Genomic DNA, 17,138 nt, shown 5'->3' with positions numbered 1-17,138 from the left:
TGTTTCAGTTAAGGACTCCATTAGCAAGTGCCTTGCTACAGATGACTGGTTTGGATCAATGCTCAGCTCATGCTTCTCTATTATGGTTACAGACCTTATCCATTAATCTGAGTGAAGTTGCAGCAGGGATGAATCTGACCCAAGGCGCAATGGACCAAATCCCTGTGGTCATTATGATGTGCATGTTCTGAGGCTTTGCTCTTTGTCACTTTCTTCTGTCATTCTCTCCTGTATTAATCTGGCTGCCATTGCAGAACGTTGCCTCTAGTCTGATGGAGACACATGCTACTCTTAGAAGTTCTGTGGAGGATTTGGGAGGGTGCTACTCCTCTTCTTGATAACACTCTTGTCTTCATCCTTCTGTTTTTTTGTTTAGTTACCTGTTAACTGGTTAAAACACCTCTGCTTTGGTAGACTTGCATCCATTTTATTGAGGGAATCCTTCCTCTGGTAACTTCAACAGCATGAAGTACGACAGCAGCTTGTTTTAGTTTGAACTGATCTATACTGTTCGCTTGACTAGTGGCCAGATGTTAAGAAACGTATTATTCTGGTGTGGGGTGGAGAGCTGATCTGCAGAAATGCATGGATGATGCATTTAACTCATTAATAAAGTACCAGAGGGGTAGCCATGTTAGTCTGTATACAGCAAAAACGAGAGTCCTGTAGCACTTTAAAGACTAACACATTTAATTTCTGCAGGCATAAGCTTTTGTGGGCTGCAACCCCCCACTTCACAGATGCAAGAAATAGAAATCAGATAGGGAGTGTATATATACATCCAAGGGTAAGGAACAACAGTGGGGAGGTTAGGTGTTAACAAAGTCCATTCAGTTAGAGTAGATGAGGCCTATTCACAACCGTTGATTAGAAGGTGAGAATGTGTGAACAATGACAATTACTTCTTGTAATGAGAGAACCATTCCAAGTCCCTATTCAGACCCAGTTTAATTGTGTCAGGTTTGCATATGAGTTCCAGCTCTGCAGTTTCTCACTGAAGTCTGTTTTTGAATTTTTTTTGAGAAGTATAGCAACTTTTAAGTCAGCTACAGAGTGTCCTGGGAGATTGAAGTGCCAACTGGTTTATGGATGTTACCACTTTTTTGTGTCTGATTTGTGTCTGTCTATTCTTTTGCGTAGTGACAGTCCGGTTTGGCCAATGTACATGGCAGAGGGGCATTGCTGGCACATGATGGCATATATTACATTAGTAGATGTGCATGTGAATGAGCTCCTTCTGGTGTGGCTGATGTGGTTAGGACCTGTGATGGTGTCATTAGAGTCAATGTGCGGGCAGAGCTGGCAATGGGGTTTGTTTCAGGGTTAGGTTCCTGGGTTAGTGTTCTTGTATGGTGTACAGTTGCTGGTGAATATTTGCGTCAGGTTGGGGGGCTGTCTGTAAGCAAGGATAGGTCTGCCTCCCACGGCTTGAGCGAGTGAGGGATCATCTGCTAGGATAGGTTGTAGACCCCTAATGATGTATTGGAGAGATTTTAGCTGGGGGCTGTAGGTGATGGCCAGTGGTGTTCTGTTGTTTTCTTTGTTGGGTCTGTCCTGTAGTAGGTGACTTCTGGGTACCCGTCTGGCTCTGTCAATGTGTTTCTTCCCCTCTCCAGGTGGGTATTGTAGTTTTAAGAATGTTTTATGGAGATCCTGTAGGTGTTTGTCTCTGTCTGAGGGATCAGAGCAGATCCGGTTGTATCTTAGGGCTAGGCTGTAGACAATGGATCGTGTAATGTGTCCAGGGTGAAAGCTGGAGGCATGAAGATATGTATTGAGGTCAGTTGGTTTTCGGTATAGGATGATATTAATGTGACCATCCTTTATTTGTATTGTAGCGTCTAGAAAGTGGATTTCTTGTGTGGACTGGTTCAGGCTGAGGTTGATGGTGGGGTGGAAATTATTGAAATCCTAGTGGAATTCTTGAAGGGACTCTTTCCCATGGGTCCAGATGATGAAAATGTCAGCAATGTAGTGTAGGTAAAGGAGAGGTGCTTGGGGACAAGTTTTGAGAAAGCAGTGTTCTAGGTCAGCCATAAAAATGTTGGCATACTGTGGGGCCATGCGGGTGCCCATAGCTGTGCCACTGACTTGAAGGTATAGATTGCCTCCAAATCTGAAGTAGTTGTGGGTCAGGACAAAGTCACAAAATTCAGCTACCAGGTGTTCCATATCATCATCAGGGAAAATGTTCCTGATAGCTTGTAGTCCATCTTTGTGTGGAATGTTGGTGTAGAGAGCTTCTACATCCATAGTGGCTAGGATGGTGTTTTAATAAAGTACTTTCTAATTGGTAGATATGTAGGGCCTGATCCTACAAGCTCTCATTGTGATGAATTCTAGCTGAAATCAGTGGGATCTGTGCATGAATGGCTTGTGGGATTGGGCTCGTGTTGAAAGGGTAGGTGCTTTTAAGATAAATACCTTTATAGCAGTAATAATAGCTGGCACTTGCATAACACCTTGTATCTGAGGATTTCAAAAGGCATAACACATATTACTGAAACTGCAAAGCACCCCTGTCAGATAGGGGAAGTATTACACCCAGGTTACATGGGAAAACACTCATGGAAGTGTATGACTCCCAGTCCCCTATTGTATAATCATTAAATTTTGCAGCCTTTTTTTTTTTTCCTCTTGCTTAGATGTGATCATAGTGTTTAAAGGTAAACGCAGCATAATTACATTGTCAGTTTTCTCTCTAGTGTTTTAGAGCCTCTCATACATAGCAGGACTTCACAAAATCGGCTTGAAACATGCACAGAATCCGAATATTCCCAAACTATTGATTCCAAGAGATGAGAAAGCTATGTAGTCTGCCCAATATTGTTCAGACCTGCTAGTGCACAGGTGTAGTTCCCCAGCCTTCCTATATTGGAAGGGGGGGTGGGGGAGAGAGTGTGAGTGTGTGTGTGAGAGAGAGATCTTTGCAGTGTGGCTTGGCTTAGGATAAGCGATACTTAGATTGGGAGAAGACTCCTAAAATCGGCAGGGAAACTAAACTCTGCATTTTCAGTGCAGGGTTCCTTACAGTCCTCAGTCTGCTCTGCTCCACAAAGAACCGTGCATCACGATCCACTTTTTTGGAATAACAGCATCCCTTTGAAAACAAAAATTTTGAAGCTCTGAAAGGATAGAGGCCGCCTCAAACCTGGAGCACTGACATTGGCGCTTCCTGTACCCATGTTTTGAGGAAAGCATGTTGCATCACTGCCAGCATTTTTTCCATATAACCAGATTTATCCTAGCTGCGTGCTGACAGCTGCTTGATGTGAAATGGCAACTGTCCATTCTCTCAGTCTCTGGACTTTCAGTACTGTGGCATATAGCTGCAGTTCTCTGCATCCAAGACTGTGGCATGAGGAATGGCTGACTCACGCTTCAAGCTGGAAAGTTACTCTGAGGGGGTGAAGAGAGAAGTGAAACTTTTTTTAAAGAGGAGAAAAAAAACCCCCATTGTTTACAGCCAGAGCCGCTTGGAAAACATACCACCCTTCCTTACATCACTCCCCTTTCTGTGGTGCTTGAAATTGAAGGCAAGAACTGCTGGGCTGTTGCTTTCAGCCTGTTCTCTTTTGTTCCTGATTTGCTTTTTTGGGTTTTGGTGTAAGAGCGCAAGTGTTCAGTTTCCACATCCCCGTGTGTTTTTCCTTGCTTATCAGTTCTTGACACTATTCTTTTCTGCAACAGTAGGGAGAAATATGATCTTGTTTTGATTTTGTTAGCCCCTAATAGGTGTCAGGCAGCAGGTGGATTGATTCAATACCCAAAGCCACTCCTTTGGTGGGCTTTCTGATATTTAAAGGAATCTTTCTTGTTCTGAAGTAATGAGGAGGCAGTACAGAATCGGGAATGATGGATCATCTGGAGTAGGAGGGAAAGCTCTTTAATTAAAGGACTTGGGTCTTGGCTGGCTTGAAAGAGAGAACTATAGCTTCAAAATATTTTAAGCCAGTGTGAGGTCTGTGTGTAGAGAGGCTTGGCTCTGTTTACAGCTAAAGCCAGCTTCTGTACATTATTTATTCTATGTTTAGAACTGTTTGACCTGCACATGTGCTTAATAATAAATACAGTATACTGTAAATCCATATCTGCTAACTTCAGAGTATGGTTTTTCTTGGCTTATTTTAATCTGATGAGATAAATACTGTCATCTTATTAAATCTTTACGATACATTTTAAAATTCTGGTGCAGTGTATACTGCCTGTGAGAGATTCCTTGGGCTGTGCTGCAGCAGTAATCGCAGTCACTTCAAAGCTCAAGGTCTAGTTATTGGAGGTGCTGAATGCTTGCGGTTTCCATTACATTGTTGTGAGCTGAAGGCTTACACTTTGAAATAGTTTTCCAATTACTTAAGATAAGTGGTATAGCATGTGGCTTTGTGTATGGGAGTTGGGGCAGGAGTAAGTAACAAATGGAGAGTTTATTAACGGGCTAGAGCCAGTCAGGTTTCACAGTTCTATGTAGGGTCCAATTTAACATCTATAAGGTCTGAAGCAAGAGGCAGCTGCCAGTGAGATGTCCTGACTAATAGTTTTCTTCAAGAAAGACCTGACCAAGGGCAAGACTTGTGAGGCACTGTTCACTTTTGCCGTACTCAGAAATACCAGGCAGCTCCAGGCTGTTGATGGCCTCCTGCAGGAAGCAATACCAGGCAGAAGTGGTGAGCAAGGTCAACTTGTCTGCTGTTCAGAGAATGAAGTGTGATTCACTAAACCATCAGTAATAGCTGAGGTCAGCCAAGGAGGGCCACAGTAGTCTCCTCCTCCCCTGCGTTACACATGCCCCTGTCTCTGTGTATGTTCTGAATGGCTATTTACTAGCCTTTGAGTTTGAGGAGAGGACAGCAAAGGTCTAACATGGCTCTCATCACTAGTATCTGGATGCCGCACAAGCCGCCTGAATGTTATTGCCTACCTCACATGAGTGTTGTGAGAAGTATTACTCCCATTTTTATATATAGGGAGCTAAGGCACAGGGTGGTGACTTGTGCATGGTCATACAAGAAGGCTGTGACTGAGATGGAAATTGAACTGGAGTCCTAGACCAGTGCTCTGTCTAGTATACTAGTTTTCCTCTTCAAGCAGAATAAGCACTAGGCAGAGCAAATGCCCCACTTCAGAGCTCAGACTAGTAGATCTGCTGGAGAGTTCCTGTAGCTACATAGTGTTGTCTCCCTCCCACATTCCCTTTCAGCTTGCTCTGTCAATATAAGATGTACCAGAGACAGGAAAACTGCACCTAGGATGATCTAGCGAGAGATACCAGTTACACTGCCAAGGTTTGGGAACTGCTGCAGAAAGGAGTCTGGGATATACTGCAGAACAGAGGCAGGCAAGAGAGAGGATGTTGAACAGTGAAAGGGAACCCCTAGGGTGAACATAACTCCCATTAAGCTGTGAGGTAACAGCATATTTGCTTTGTCTTTATAGTCCTTAGAACTTTGAAGTGATTGAGATTGTGTGTGTGAACACAGTGCAGTGCTCTGGGGAAAACACATGGTTTCGGGATATGATCCTTTTCTGTTCCATCAGCTGTCTATTAGGATATTTAGGGGTGGCAGTTGTGTTCCTTTGTGACTCAGTACTAGCCAGGCTTTGCTGTCCTTGTGAAGAAGAATCACTGTCCTTCTTGCAAATGCCTTATCCATTGGAGTATAACCTAACTTCTAACAGCAAGGAAACTGACAATGAGTTCTGAGTGATCTGTTCTCTCTGAACTTTGAGAGAGGTCTTTACATGGCAGTGCTTTCATTTGAAGATATATATGGGATGGGGAGGACATTTTTAAATAGTATTTTAATAGTTGGGATAGGTTTCTGCTGAGAGGTGAATTTGGATTAAAAAGATTAGTGTACAGAATGGCATTTGACCTTTCTCCAACTTTCTTGAGGAGGGACAGGAGCAGTTTAGCTTTCATTTTAATATGAAAATTGAGTTATTGGGGAAGGATGGGTGTGAAGGTGAAAACCTAGGTTTAGATTTCAACTCTCCCTCTAGAGCTGTGGATTTCAAACTTTTTGTATTGGTGACCCTGTCACACAGCAAGCCTCTGAGTGTGACTCCCTTGCCTGTGTGGGTGCCTGCCCCTGTCCACTGGCGGCTCCCCACTCCCTTTTTGCCTCAACCCCTGCATTATGCCCTCTTCGCTCCTAACCCCTGAATCCCTCTCCTGCACCCACCTGGGGAAACAGACCTGCCTGCTCCCACCTTAAAAGCTGCTCCTCCATACATTCCTTAGGAGTTTGGGGAGGGGGGGAGAAGCTACATCAGGTCTCCCTGCATCCAGGTCATTTTCCCCATTTAGGCTGAGTAAGGGGAGGGCAGAGAGCAGCAGTTCCAGATGCTTGCCTCACAGCACTGCACAGGTGGGGAAAGTGACCTGGATGCAGGGAGCCCTGGTGTTGCTTCTTGCTCCACCTCCCCGCAGCCACCTTTGTATTTGTGTATAGCTGCTCACCCACTCTCCCCAAGTTTCTCTGCTAGGAGGAAGCACGGAGGCTCACAGCCCTGTGCCTGGCCAGAATCAGGGCGCTTAGTCCTGCAACCTCCACATAACCATGTCATAACCCACAGTTTGAAAGCCAGGGCCCTAGAGTATACAGAACTGAGTACCCAGATTCTTTCAGGTTGGACCTGCCACTACTTTCTTCTCTTCCACAAGAAACCAGGCAGCTGGTTTTCTTTTCCCCTTGTGAATTTGAGCAAGTTAGACATTCTGGAGAACATACTGGTCTTTCAGATGTCTTATTGGAGCCCTTGCTGGAAGGGGAATGCTTGAGGTTTTTGTAACAAAGGGTGTTTAAGTATGTTGTCTCTTGCTGGGAACTTGCCTGAATCACCGCCTTTCTGGGAGCAGAGGTGTAGACTGCTTTAGCGCTTGAGGATTCTTTCCTGCAGTGCATGCATAGAACACTATGAACTAATAGGAATTTAATGTGGACTAGAAGTAAATTCTTTCATTGACCTTCTGTTTCCCCTCACATGCATTATACATGCTTGGTTCTGCTGTCATGTTAACAGTAGCACAACTCCAGTGTAGCGTTTTACTGAGACTATTTATTAAATGTTAGAAACTGGCTGTGGAGTCATTCTACCTGTGATTGGTTTCTGAGCAACTCTCCACAAAATACAGGCACTACTTTACTGTATGGAGTCCGTTCTTTTTATTCTAATTAAAATATATACAGGACTGATGATTACTCTAACTTTTTTTTTGTGAGTTTAGTGCTCAGGAAACTAAGAGGAATCCATGCCAATGGCTAGAGTCATGTTGCGCAAAGCTGTTGCACGCAGATGGTCAATCTCTCCTGCATTGCAGCACACTGTGTAATGTTTGTTATGTGCAGCATGACCATATCCAGAACGCATGCTGCTAGAGGGGAAAATACCTTCCACCTTCAGAGCTTGGCAAGCTGTGCAGAGCAATAGCAAGCTGTTCAGTCTCCATCAGCCTTGTTATGTCAGTTGCTCAGTGTGCGTCCCTTTTGGACAGACCTGCTTTCAAGGATGACTCAGATTTTTATTTCAGTTGTCGCGTCATGGGTATTAGCAGATACCTGGCAAATGTCTAAACCAATCCACTGGTGGGAAAGAAAGATGTAGTCTGTAGCCCTGAAGTTACCCATGTACCTGGGTAAAACATAGTTGGCAGTTGCACTTTATATTCTGATGCCAGAGGATTATTTTTTTCCCCCTTCCAGAGCTGCTGAGCCACTGCAGTTCCTGTTGCCTTCACTGGGAGCTCTGGATGCTCAACACCTCTAAAAATCAGCCCAGAAGTGTGTGGATTTTTTTATAGAAGGCTGCCAACTATTTAGAGATATAGTCAGATACTGTAGGCCTCAAATTACAGCCTTTGGAATGGATGGGTAGGTAGAAGAACTTTGGGAAAACAAACATTAATAGATTTTAATGAAGAGTGTCTTGTGGCCTCTAATCATTCCCTTGCAATGTTTTTAGGCTTGGCATTATTCAATTTCTAGTTTTTTCTAATTTTGACAAGATAATCCCCCCCTACCCCCAATTTAACTATTTTTTTTATTTTTACAGTTGCTGGAAACTAAGGGGGGGGTGGTAGGATTGGGAGTTAAGATAGTGCTAGTAGCAGGATTGGAGCAGGCTCCTGGGAGTTCCTTGTGTGGCAGAGGGGCCACCGACTGTTACTGATCAATATCTTTTTGGTGATTTCAGTCTGTCAGCTGAAATAGATGTTTATCCACATCTATTTAAATCAAATACTGCCAAGCCTAAAGGTTTGCAATATTTGCTAGTTCACAAGAAGGGTAAAAGTGAAAATGACAGATTTTTTTATTGTGTAAGCTGAGAGATACCCCAAAGTGTCCGTAAACGATTAATGCTAAATTTGAGTTTAGTGAAAAAGGAAATTTAGTGGTTTTAAAGTACAAGATCGAATTAGTCCTTAGTGTAATTCTGTTGCAGTCAATGCAGTTACATACCAGTGATGAATTAGGCCTGTGCTTTCTATTTTTTAATTTAGAACTTTCCAGTAAATAATGCAGGAAGGGGAATAGAGAAAGACATGAACTGTGAAAACTCAAGATTTTAAAAAAAAAAGTGCTCTGTGTAAGCCTCAAAGATCAGTGAAATGCACCAGGTCTTGAGGAGGGGGACTGCCTGATGTTCTTCATGGGAATAAGAGTCTTCAAGCTGTTTAAAATATTTTTACCAGCTTGTTTGCTTTTTCTTGATGAGTGGAATGGGTTAGCAGTACAGTCAGTTACTGTTTTCGCAGACTTCGCTGTAGTATAGCAACCATCAGAGCAGCGTGATCCCACCCACCCCAAAGGCACTTTCTTCCCTCCCCCATGGTATTTAGACCAGAATTGTATATTGTATCCTTCCCCGTTACATTTCCAAATAGTTCATTTTATCAGCAGACCTGCTGTGGGGATGGTGATTTGAATTTCAGTATAATGCTCACTGGACAATAACCCAGTCAGACTCAGACCACCACAGTGTTGAGATGCTTATAGCCTTTAAGTCAAGTCTTTCGGGGTTGGAGTACAAAGCAAATGCCAAGGCTTAAGCTTGCCTAGGCCTAGGTTTTTTTGTCTCCTGTTTTGAGCAGTAGTTGGCTGACACTTGGTACTCGTTTTCTAGCAGAAAACTCTACTGAATTGTCCAGTTTAAGAAGTTCTGTTGTTCCAAACTCCTCTTTAATCCCTTGCTATATACAGTTTAAATTCTTGCAGCCTTTTCCCAGGGTGAACTGTTGAGTTCCAGGGTGAGGGATGATGAATGCTGGGCCAGATTCTGATCTCAGTTACACCATTGTAAAGCAAAAACTACTTTTAAGTATGCTCGAATTGCTCCTAATTAACACTGGTAATTGAGACTTGGTCTACACTGCTGCTGGCGATTGACGGGAGATATACAAGCTACGTAAAGTAGCTTGCCTATCTCCCATAGATTTATGTTGCCATACTGTGGAGTCTTCACTGTGCTGTGTCGACTGGAGATGCCATCTGGTTGACGCAGCCTTACTCCTTTCAGGGATGTGGATTAATGCCGTTGACCGGAGGGCACTTCCGGGATCGATCCCCAAGGAGCCGGCAGCGTAGATTATACCCTGAGAGAGAATTTGGTCCTAGTCTTTCATTTGCGTGGGACATTGTAGAAACTGTTAAAGCCAAACTAGTTCAGAATTGTGTTAATGATAAAACAGAGCTCGAATAGGAGCATTACTCTTAATGTGAGTGTTACCAACAGATCTGGGGCTGAATGATCTATATCTTGGGGTATGTCTACATTGCCGGCTCCTTGGGGATCGATCCGCTCAGTTGATCTCAGAAGTGCTCTCTGGTCAATGCCATTAATCCACCTCCCCGAAAGAAGTAAGGCTGCGTTGACTGGAGAGCATCTCTGACTGACGCAGTGCAGTGAAGATGCTGCAATACGGCAACATAAGTAAGTCAACTGGAGATACGCAAGCTACTTCACATAGCTTGCATATCTCCCATCGACTGCTGGCAGCAATGTAGACCAAGCCTTGGCGCTTGAGATCAGCATTCATTCACAGCCTAGAAAATTGTCCTTTTGTCTTTGCTCTCTCTATGTTGTCTTGACTGATTCTTGTTGCTTTCTACTGCTAGTTCTGTAATATAGTGCTTGCTATTGTATGTATATGTCAACTAGAGATGGAGGAATTTTTCAAGGAAAGGTTTTGTCTGAAAGTGCCAATTTATTGGGAAGATTTCTGAGGTCCAGGATAGGAAGAAGGGGGAGAGAAACCCCAGATAGCCAATATCTCCTTCCCATTCTAGACCTGAGAAACCTTCCCAATGAATTGGCATTTTCTGATAAAACCTTTCCTTGAAAAATTCCTCCATCTCTAGTTGGGAGACCCAGGTTTGAGTCCATGCTCTTTCTGATTCAGAGGTGTCTTTTGTGTATGGTTTCTCTTGTGGAAAACTTTGAAGGGTGTGTCTCTTGTTCCAGTATGGAATGAAAACAAATTTTGAAACCAGCATTTTTCATGAAATAGAATTCTTGTTTTCTGCCCAGTGCTAGTGTTACCACTGTGCTTTACTGGATGGAGTCTGACATGTTTGAATGTCTTAATGTTGTCCTTCAGCAGCTCTAATCTTTATTATCAAGGTGTGCCTGGTCAGGTGTGTGTTTGGTTGTGGTGGCAAAACAGCCTTGTTTTTTGTCCCTGCTGTCAACTGCTGAGGCTTTATAGCTACATAATTATTCAGTATGAGCAAGGTTATTGGTCCTGTAACTCATTATCCGAGAGGTTTATTACTTGTTTATAGCTTCAAAATCCTTACCTCAACATGTTGAGATCCTCTAAAAGGTGCTATTTAAGTGCAGAGTTTTATTGCTTAACTTAATGCTTCATATATTGTCAAATCTCAATACAGGATGAAAGTTCAGTTTGAAAGTGAACTGCCTTATCAGAATAAAATATGTAAACAGAAATGAAATCAGTCAGAGAAAAATAGTCACTACTGGTTAATGTTTAATAAGAAGCCACTGGAATATCACTGGAGAACCTTACGGCTATTCCTCACCTGCACTGGATGTTTTGGATGTGGAGAGGTTAATCTGTGTGATGATAAAGATGGAGGTGTGTTCTGTGCGAGAGCACATATTGTACCTGGTTAAACCTTACAGGTCGTTGTAATTAATTGGGAAGAAGGAGAGAAACCCATTATGCGAAGAGTCAGCTGGTTTCGGCCCAGATTTGTTAAACTGGAACCACAGAATTCTTCTGGTTTTGGTTGTGTTTTTTGTACACAAGCGCCCCCTTCCCTCCCCCTCCAAACAAAGCCATATTAGTTGTCCTTGTGTGTCTGTACATGTGTTGCCCGGGCTATTTTGTCAGTGCATTCTGGGAAATTATCCCATGGTGCCCAGCAGGACTAGAGTGCCTGGAGGACATGCATATTGAACATCTAATAGTAGGATGTGTGGCAATGCATTCTGGGATATCCTGGTTGCAGAGCGGGGATATAGGGCTGGCTAGCGTGGTTACCAGTGGGGTCTCCATTTATCCAGAAAAATAAGTGTTACAACCTGAAAATGTGAAAGCCAGCCTCTGCCCCTACTTCTTGGAGTCCCACTCAGCTTTTGTAGGGGAAACACTGATTTAAGTGCTACACAATCTCTGAGGAGACAGTCACAACGCAGGTATTCATAGATTCCAAAGCCAGAATGGACCACTGTGATCGTCTAGCCTGCCCTTCTACATAACAAGCCAAACCTTGTTGGTATACCATGTTGATGAGTTGGGCACAATTAGCATTTAGAGCCAACAGTATTGCTAGCTGCTATGAGTATGATTGTTTTATTGTGGAGATTCAGCTTAAGCCTCTGACCCATTATTGTAACTTTACCAACAACTGCTGTGTCTGAAAATGTTTTCAGTTTCTGTAATCAGTGTGAATGGGGAGGATTTTTCTTTCCTGAGAACTGTGCTATCAAAAGCAGTATTGTAACCTACCTTCCCAAATAGACATCTTCCAGTGTGACTTTAAAGCATGGCCACAACTTGAGTGTGGGACCCTATTGCTCCACTCCTCTTCAGCATGCTTGTGAGCGGAGAATTTTAGAACTCTTTAATCAATAATAATATAGCCCTGATGTGCCAGAGTGAATGAAGAGATCTAGGAAAAGGGTCGTTAATGTGGAATTGCTAGCTTATAGCATCATAGAAGCCAGACTATTCTAATCAAGTTATTTTATACATTTATAAATGCTAAAGTCCTGTCTCCCCTGTCTGTAAGAAAAGATTATACGTTCTGCAGTCTGTGCAGTCAGGCTGATTACAAAAGAGCTACCTCTCGGCATCCTGAATCTATGAAATGTCTTAAGCATACACAGATGGCATTTTTATGCTCCTTCATCACTGACTTTTTTGTTTTTTCCTCTTGTTTTAAAGGACTAGCTGTTGGTCTTGGCATTGGGGCCTTGGCAGAAGTTGCAAAGAAGAGCCTTAGATCTGAAGAACGCAATGGTGAGCTCCCTTGTGTGCAGGTTCTGAACAGAAAACCTAGTTGCTTTCTCTTTTAGGCATGATCTACTATATAGAAGAATAAAATCCTGTGAGATCTCTAAAGGCTGGGATTGTGATGCAATATGTTAGGAGTAGAGTATTTTTTTTGTATCAGTTTCTTCTGGTTGAATTAATTTCTTTTTGACCTTATACGACTTGTCTGAACACACAAGTTGTACCACTTCAACAACTTACCTGATGTGGACACAGTAGTATGGATGTAAAGGCTCTTCAACTGTTGGTTTATTCCCATATGGAAAGATGGGTAAGCTGTACTGGTATTAATGTTTAGGTTAAAAAACAAACCTCACTTCTGACTGAAATAGTTATACTGGTACAAAAACTGTGTGTAGACCAGGCCTTAATGTCTGAAATCTTGTGATAGTGTTGAAGCAATAGACTTTTCTTGACCTTCAGCAATATTCTGCCTATTTGGTTCTCAGGTGATGACTGCTATAGAAAACCATGAGAGAATAATTTATTCAGACACTAAATTGGCATTTCACTTCTTTCAGTATCTTTCTCTTGACTATTCTGCACAAAAAAGTGCTATGTGCCATACAAGCAGGTTTATACCAGAGTTTGTTTCTCCTCCTGTCTTCCCCTTCTCACCCCCCAATGTAAGAAAAAGGATGCTGTTTTTAGGTACTCCTCCTTTGCCCACTAGCTTTGCTCTGAATTAACATGTTTACTGCTCTTCTGTACCTGTATTCTAGCTGGAGAGTTCCAGCCCCACATGATGGTAGGGAACATCTAGTGCAATCCATAGTACAGGGGGGTGGAAGATAGATATGAACATGATCTTTTTTCCTTCTCTAGAAAAAAGCACCTTACTCAGAGTTTGTGGCTGGGCAGATATTCTTTGTTCTACTTTTTGTTCACAAAGGTTTGGATCAGATGCAGCATCACTTTCCATGAAGTTCCTGCCAGTCATCCAATTTCTCTGCTGTTATATTTGACTTAACACAACGGGAGTCTTGGTACCATTCAAATTAACAGGAAGTTGGTGGTATAGCCAACATTGGAGCTGAGCATCTTACTGGCTCCTGCCCTTGGCTCCGTCCTTGAAATCCTGGCTTTTGTAACTGGAGATTCATATTCCTAAAAGGAGATAAGGGTCTGCTTAGATCTAGGGTGCTTGGGCAGACCTGTGTTGTTTCCGTAGGGAAGTCATATCTGTAGTTGCTTAAATTGGGGGGGAAGGGAGAGGAGGAGGAGGAAGAGGAAGGGCAGGTAAGGGGGGGGGGGGCAGGAATGAACGGGACATTGATTTACTTCCAGGCTCCATTTCATGTGATAGAGAGGGAAGGATGGATGGGGGACATATCTAAGAATGTGTGTGGGTGGGTGGGTGTGGAGAGAGAGTCAGGTCGGTCAGTCAGTCACCCACCCACCTCTCATTGACCTCCTGTATAAACACATTTGCTGACCTGGAGCAGCACTGCCCCACCCAGCAGTGAGATGGTCCATTCTGGGAAGTCACTCCAAGTATTCCTTATTTTCATAATCATCTTGGGAGCTTCTTCAGCTCAGATTTATTTAACAGCCTTGGTTTTACAGCTATGCTCAGAGCCCCCAGTCAGATGAGGGATCCCTTTGTGCTAGGTGTGAGAACAGAGTAAAAGATGTTCTTTACCCTGAATAGTTTACAGTCTTGGAAGACATGATGTAACGAGTGGAAGGAAAAAAGGTGGAGGATTACAGAGAGAGAAAATCATAGTTGTGTAGCTTTGCACTGTAGCTAGTCCTGTATATATTTGAGTTCAGTTTAAAAAAAAAAAATATTGGATATCCTTATTGATCTAGCTTTCATTGGGCATTGTGGCAGTGATGGATCTTGAGGATTTTGAAGGACAGGGTAGTGGCGTTTTAGACTAATTTGTGGAGGATGTGTTCTGTGCACAGTTGGAAGCAGAGGGGTGGTAGATGGAGGCTGCCATTGCTGGCAGAGAATTTGATCTGGGGAGAGGACAGCAAGAGTGATGCAGCAAGAAACCAGAGCAGATAAGTAGATGGGGGATTAAGCTGTAAAGGTTCTTAAAGATGGCAAACAAGCTTGTATTTGTTCCTGTGGAACAGGTAACCATGGCAGGGATTGAAAGAAAGGAAGACCTGGTTAGAAGAGACCAGCATGAAATCAGTAGCAGCATTTTGAACTGAGTAGGACAAAGTGAATGTCAGGAAAGTCAGAGAGAAGGCTTTAGTAAAAATGGGAAATGAGGACCAGGGTGCATCCTAATGTTATGGGCAGTGAGGAGACCAGATATTAAAGATATACCAGAAAGAGATAAGATTTGGAAATGGCCTAGATGTGCAAGTCTGAAGAGAGGATGGTATCAAGGATGATTAGACTCAGAGCCCAATGCCTCTCCACAGCCCTTCTGAAGGTTTGTGTGGATCCTCCATACATCCTAAACGGGCATCGTACAGTGTTGCGTGGAGCTGAATCCATCCCCAACCTCAGCGTTGTCTGCCTCTTAGAGTGATAGAATTGTAAAGTAAATATCTGATCACATGCCGGCAGGGAGCTGAGGGTGAAGAGGGTAAGGCTTCCACAGCCAGCTTTGATTTATTGTTCTTGTGCTGCACTGGTGGTTTCAATAAGGTAGACTTGTTAGTGAGGGCAGTTGACTGCAGGCTGTAACATGGAAAACCACCCACATCCAAGCTGGATTCTGCATGACTCTCAAAAGAATCTTTTTGTACAAGGGATCTACAAACCAATATAGCAACCTGATGGCCTCTAAGCAGTTAAACAAATTCATGTTCCTTGTATCTGATCTTGTGGCTTCTTTAAGATGTTCAAAGCAGGTCAGAGATCCATGGTAACTAAACTTCCTTTTGAATGTTATCTCTCAGTTCTTCCACTTTAATATTATAATATGAGAGAAATGTCATGTTCTTGTTTTACCATAAATAGCTCTTTTGTTTGCCCAACCTTGGTGTCTGGCTAACCCTCTGAAACTGAGGTGAAGGTTACAAAGCAAGTTAGATAAGGGAAATTTTTTTAATCACTGCAGATTTTGTGCAGTGGGTCATCATTGGGGTCAGATTGTAAACTCACTCCCACAATATCTGATCCTTACCTGACCCAAGGGTTGATCGGGTGCAGAGGGTGTCGAAAAGGAGAGGTGAGGGAGGGAGATGAGGGCAGGGCTTGCAAGCCCTTTTATTCTGAGTCCATCGTTTAACTTCCTTTGCTTAGTCTAAGTGAGGTGCTCTGAAACGCCCCATGAGGATGGCTAGGATTGTCACTGAGTGGGGATAGATAGCAGTTCTGCCATGTGCCTTGCTAGGAGACCTCTGATACCATTTTTCTGTTAGTCTCTCCCTCCCTGAACTTAATGAGACAACCTGGAATTCCACTGTATTGCCTCCAAAGATTTTCTGACCTCCCTCTCAAGCAAACCATAGAGTTAGTCACAAGTAGAGTCCAGGTTCAGAGGACTGACTCTTGTCATTGTATTTACTCTCGTTAGTTAGACCATTTTTGTGCCCACCTCTGCCCCTCTCTTTTTTGTTAAGTTGCTTCTGCTGCTTCTCCTTCCAGAGCCTGACTGTTACTCAGGTTGAGAGGCAGTTTGCGTTCTCTGCAACAAGACTGTGGGGTAAGAGGTTGTGAAATTGATAACATGAAGGTGCACTGAGAGAGTCTTTGAACTGCAGCACACACAGCAGTAGCAATTACTTGAATATTGCATGACTTCAGCTATGATAAACATGGCATCATTTCAGACCTGGCATCCTTTCAGCAAGTGTTAATGATTCCAGTGTGTCATATGCTACCTGCATGCCTTCTTTTGAAGAGTATTCAGCTACAACAGTGATGAGGGTGAGGAGGGTTTATAAGCACAGACACAAGAGGAGGTATCTGCAGTAGCATTTGCTCAAAGTCACATCAAAGAAACCAAGACCAAATACTTGCCCATGGAGCAGGGGCCGTTTCTTGTGATGCATTCAAGTCTCTAAGTAATTGGATGTCTCTGCTTTCGCTTTCAAACAGACTTGATCAGTTCTTAAATATCTTTCAGATGTTGCCATTTCAGGTTAGGTAGGGGAGAGGTTTTTGCAAGCCACACCCTCCTGAACCAGTGGGAGGCAACTGTACTCTTTGAGGAGTGCGGGGGTGGAATCCATCCCAAGAATGGGTGGTGATTGTGTTAGCGCCTGGAGGAGGTCCACTGAAGCCATGGCATGGCTAACTGCATCTGGGCCTCCACAGGGATACCACTGATGGACACTACCTGGAAGCTGCTTGTTAATCAGCACCTACCCTAGCCATACCCCCTCTTTGGCATGTGCTGATGACCTTTGGTTCTGTTATCTGACTGTAAGCCATGTGGTGGTGGAGGTGTTATGATCTCCTCTGTCTTTAGGTCTTGTGCCAGTACATCACAGTGCTGAATCAAATCCGAAGTGTACTAAATGCTTCACATAGCCTACTTGCTAGGGCATTCGGCGCCTATTACTCTGTTTTGGGGTGTGTGTGAGAAGGATGAGGGTGGAGCAGTGACTCTTCCATTTCCATCTCAGGTGGCACAGTCTAGGCTTTGTCCATCATGACAAGATTCTCTTGTAGCTGAGACCTTTCCTTGTTTCTGGAAAGTCAGCACAA

At 43.4% G+C, this 17,138-nt stretch overlaps 1 protein-coding gene across 1 annotated transcript in view; it reads left to right on the top strand.

Moving 5' to 3' along the window:
- COQ8A (coenzyme Q8A) overlaps positions 1-17,138 on the top strand; it is a 71,769-nt gene that overhangs the window by 22,461 nt on the left and 32,170 nt on the right. Inside the window, exon 5 of the mRNA XM_067564841.1 lies at positions 12,410-12,484. Within this exon, the coding sequence (XP_067420942.1) occupies positions 12,410-12,484 (75 nt within the window). The remainder of the gene's footprint in view (positions 1-12,409; positions 12,485-17,138) is intronic.

This window comes from Emydura macquarii, unplaced genomic scaffold, assembly GCF_026122565.2.
Source record: "Emydura macquarii macquarii isolate MOO-44397 ecotype Brisbane River unplaced genomic scaffold, CSIRO-AGI_Emac_v2 contig_2676, whole genome shotgun sequence".
Classification (NCBI taxonomy): Eukaryota; Metazoa; Chordata; order Testudines; family Chelidae; genus Emydura; species Emydura macquarii.
The sequence above is the reverse complement of the archived record's forward strand: the minus strand, read 5'-3'. Positions and strand labels throughout refer to the sequence as shown.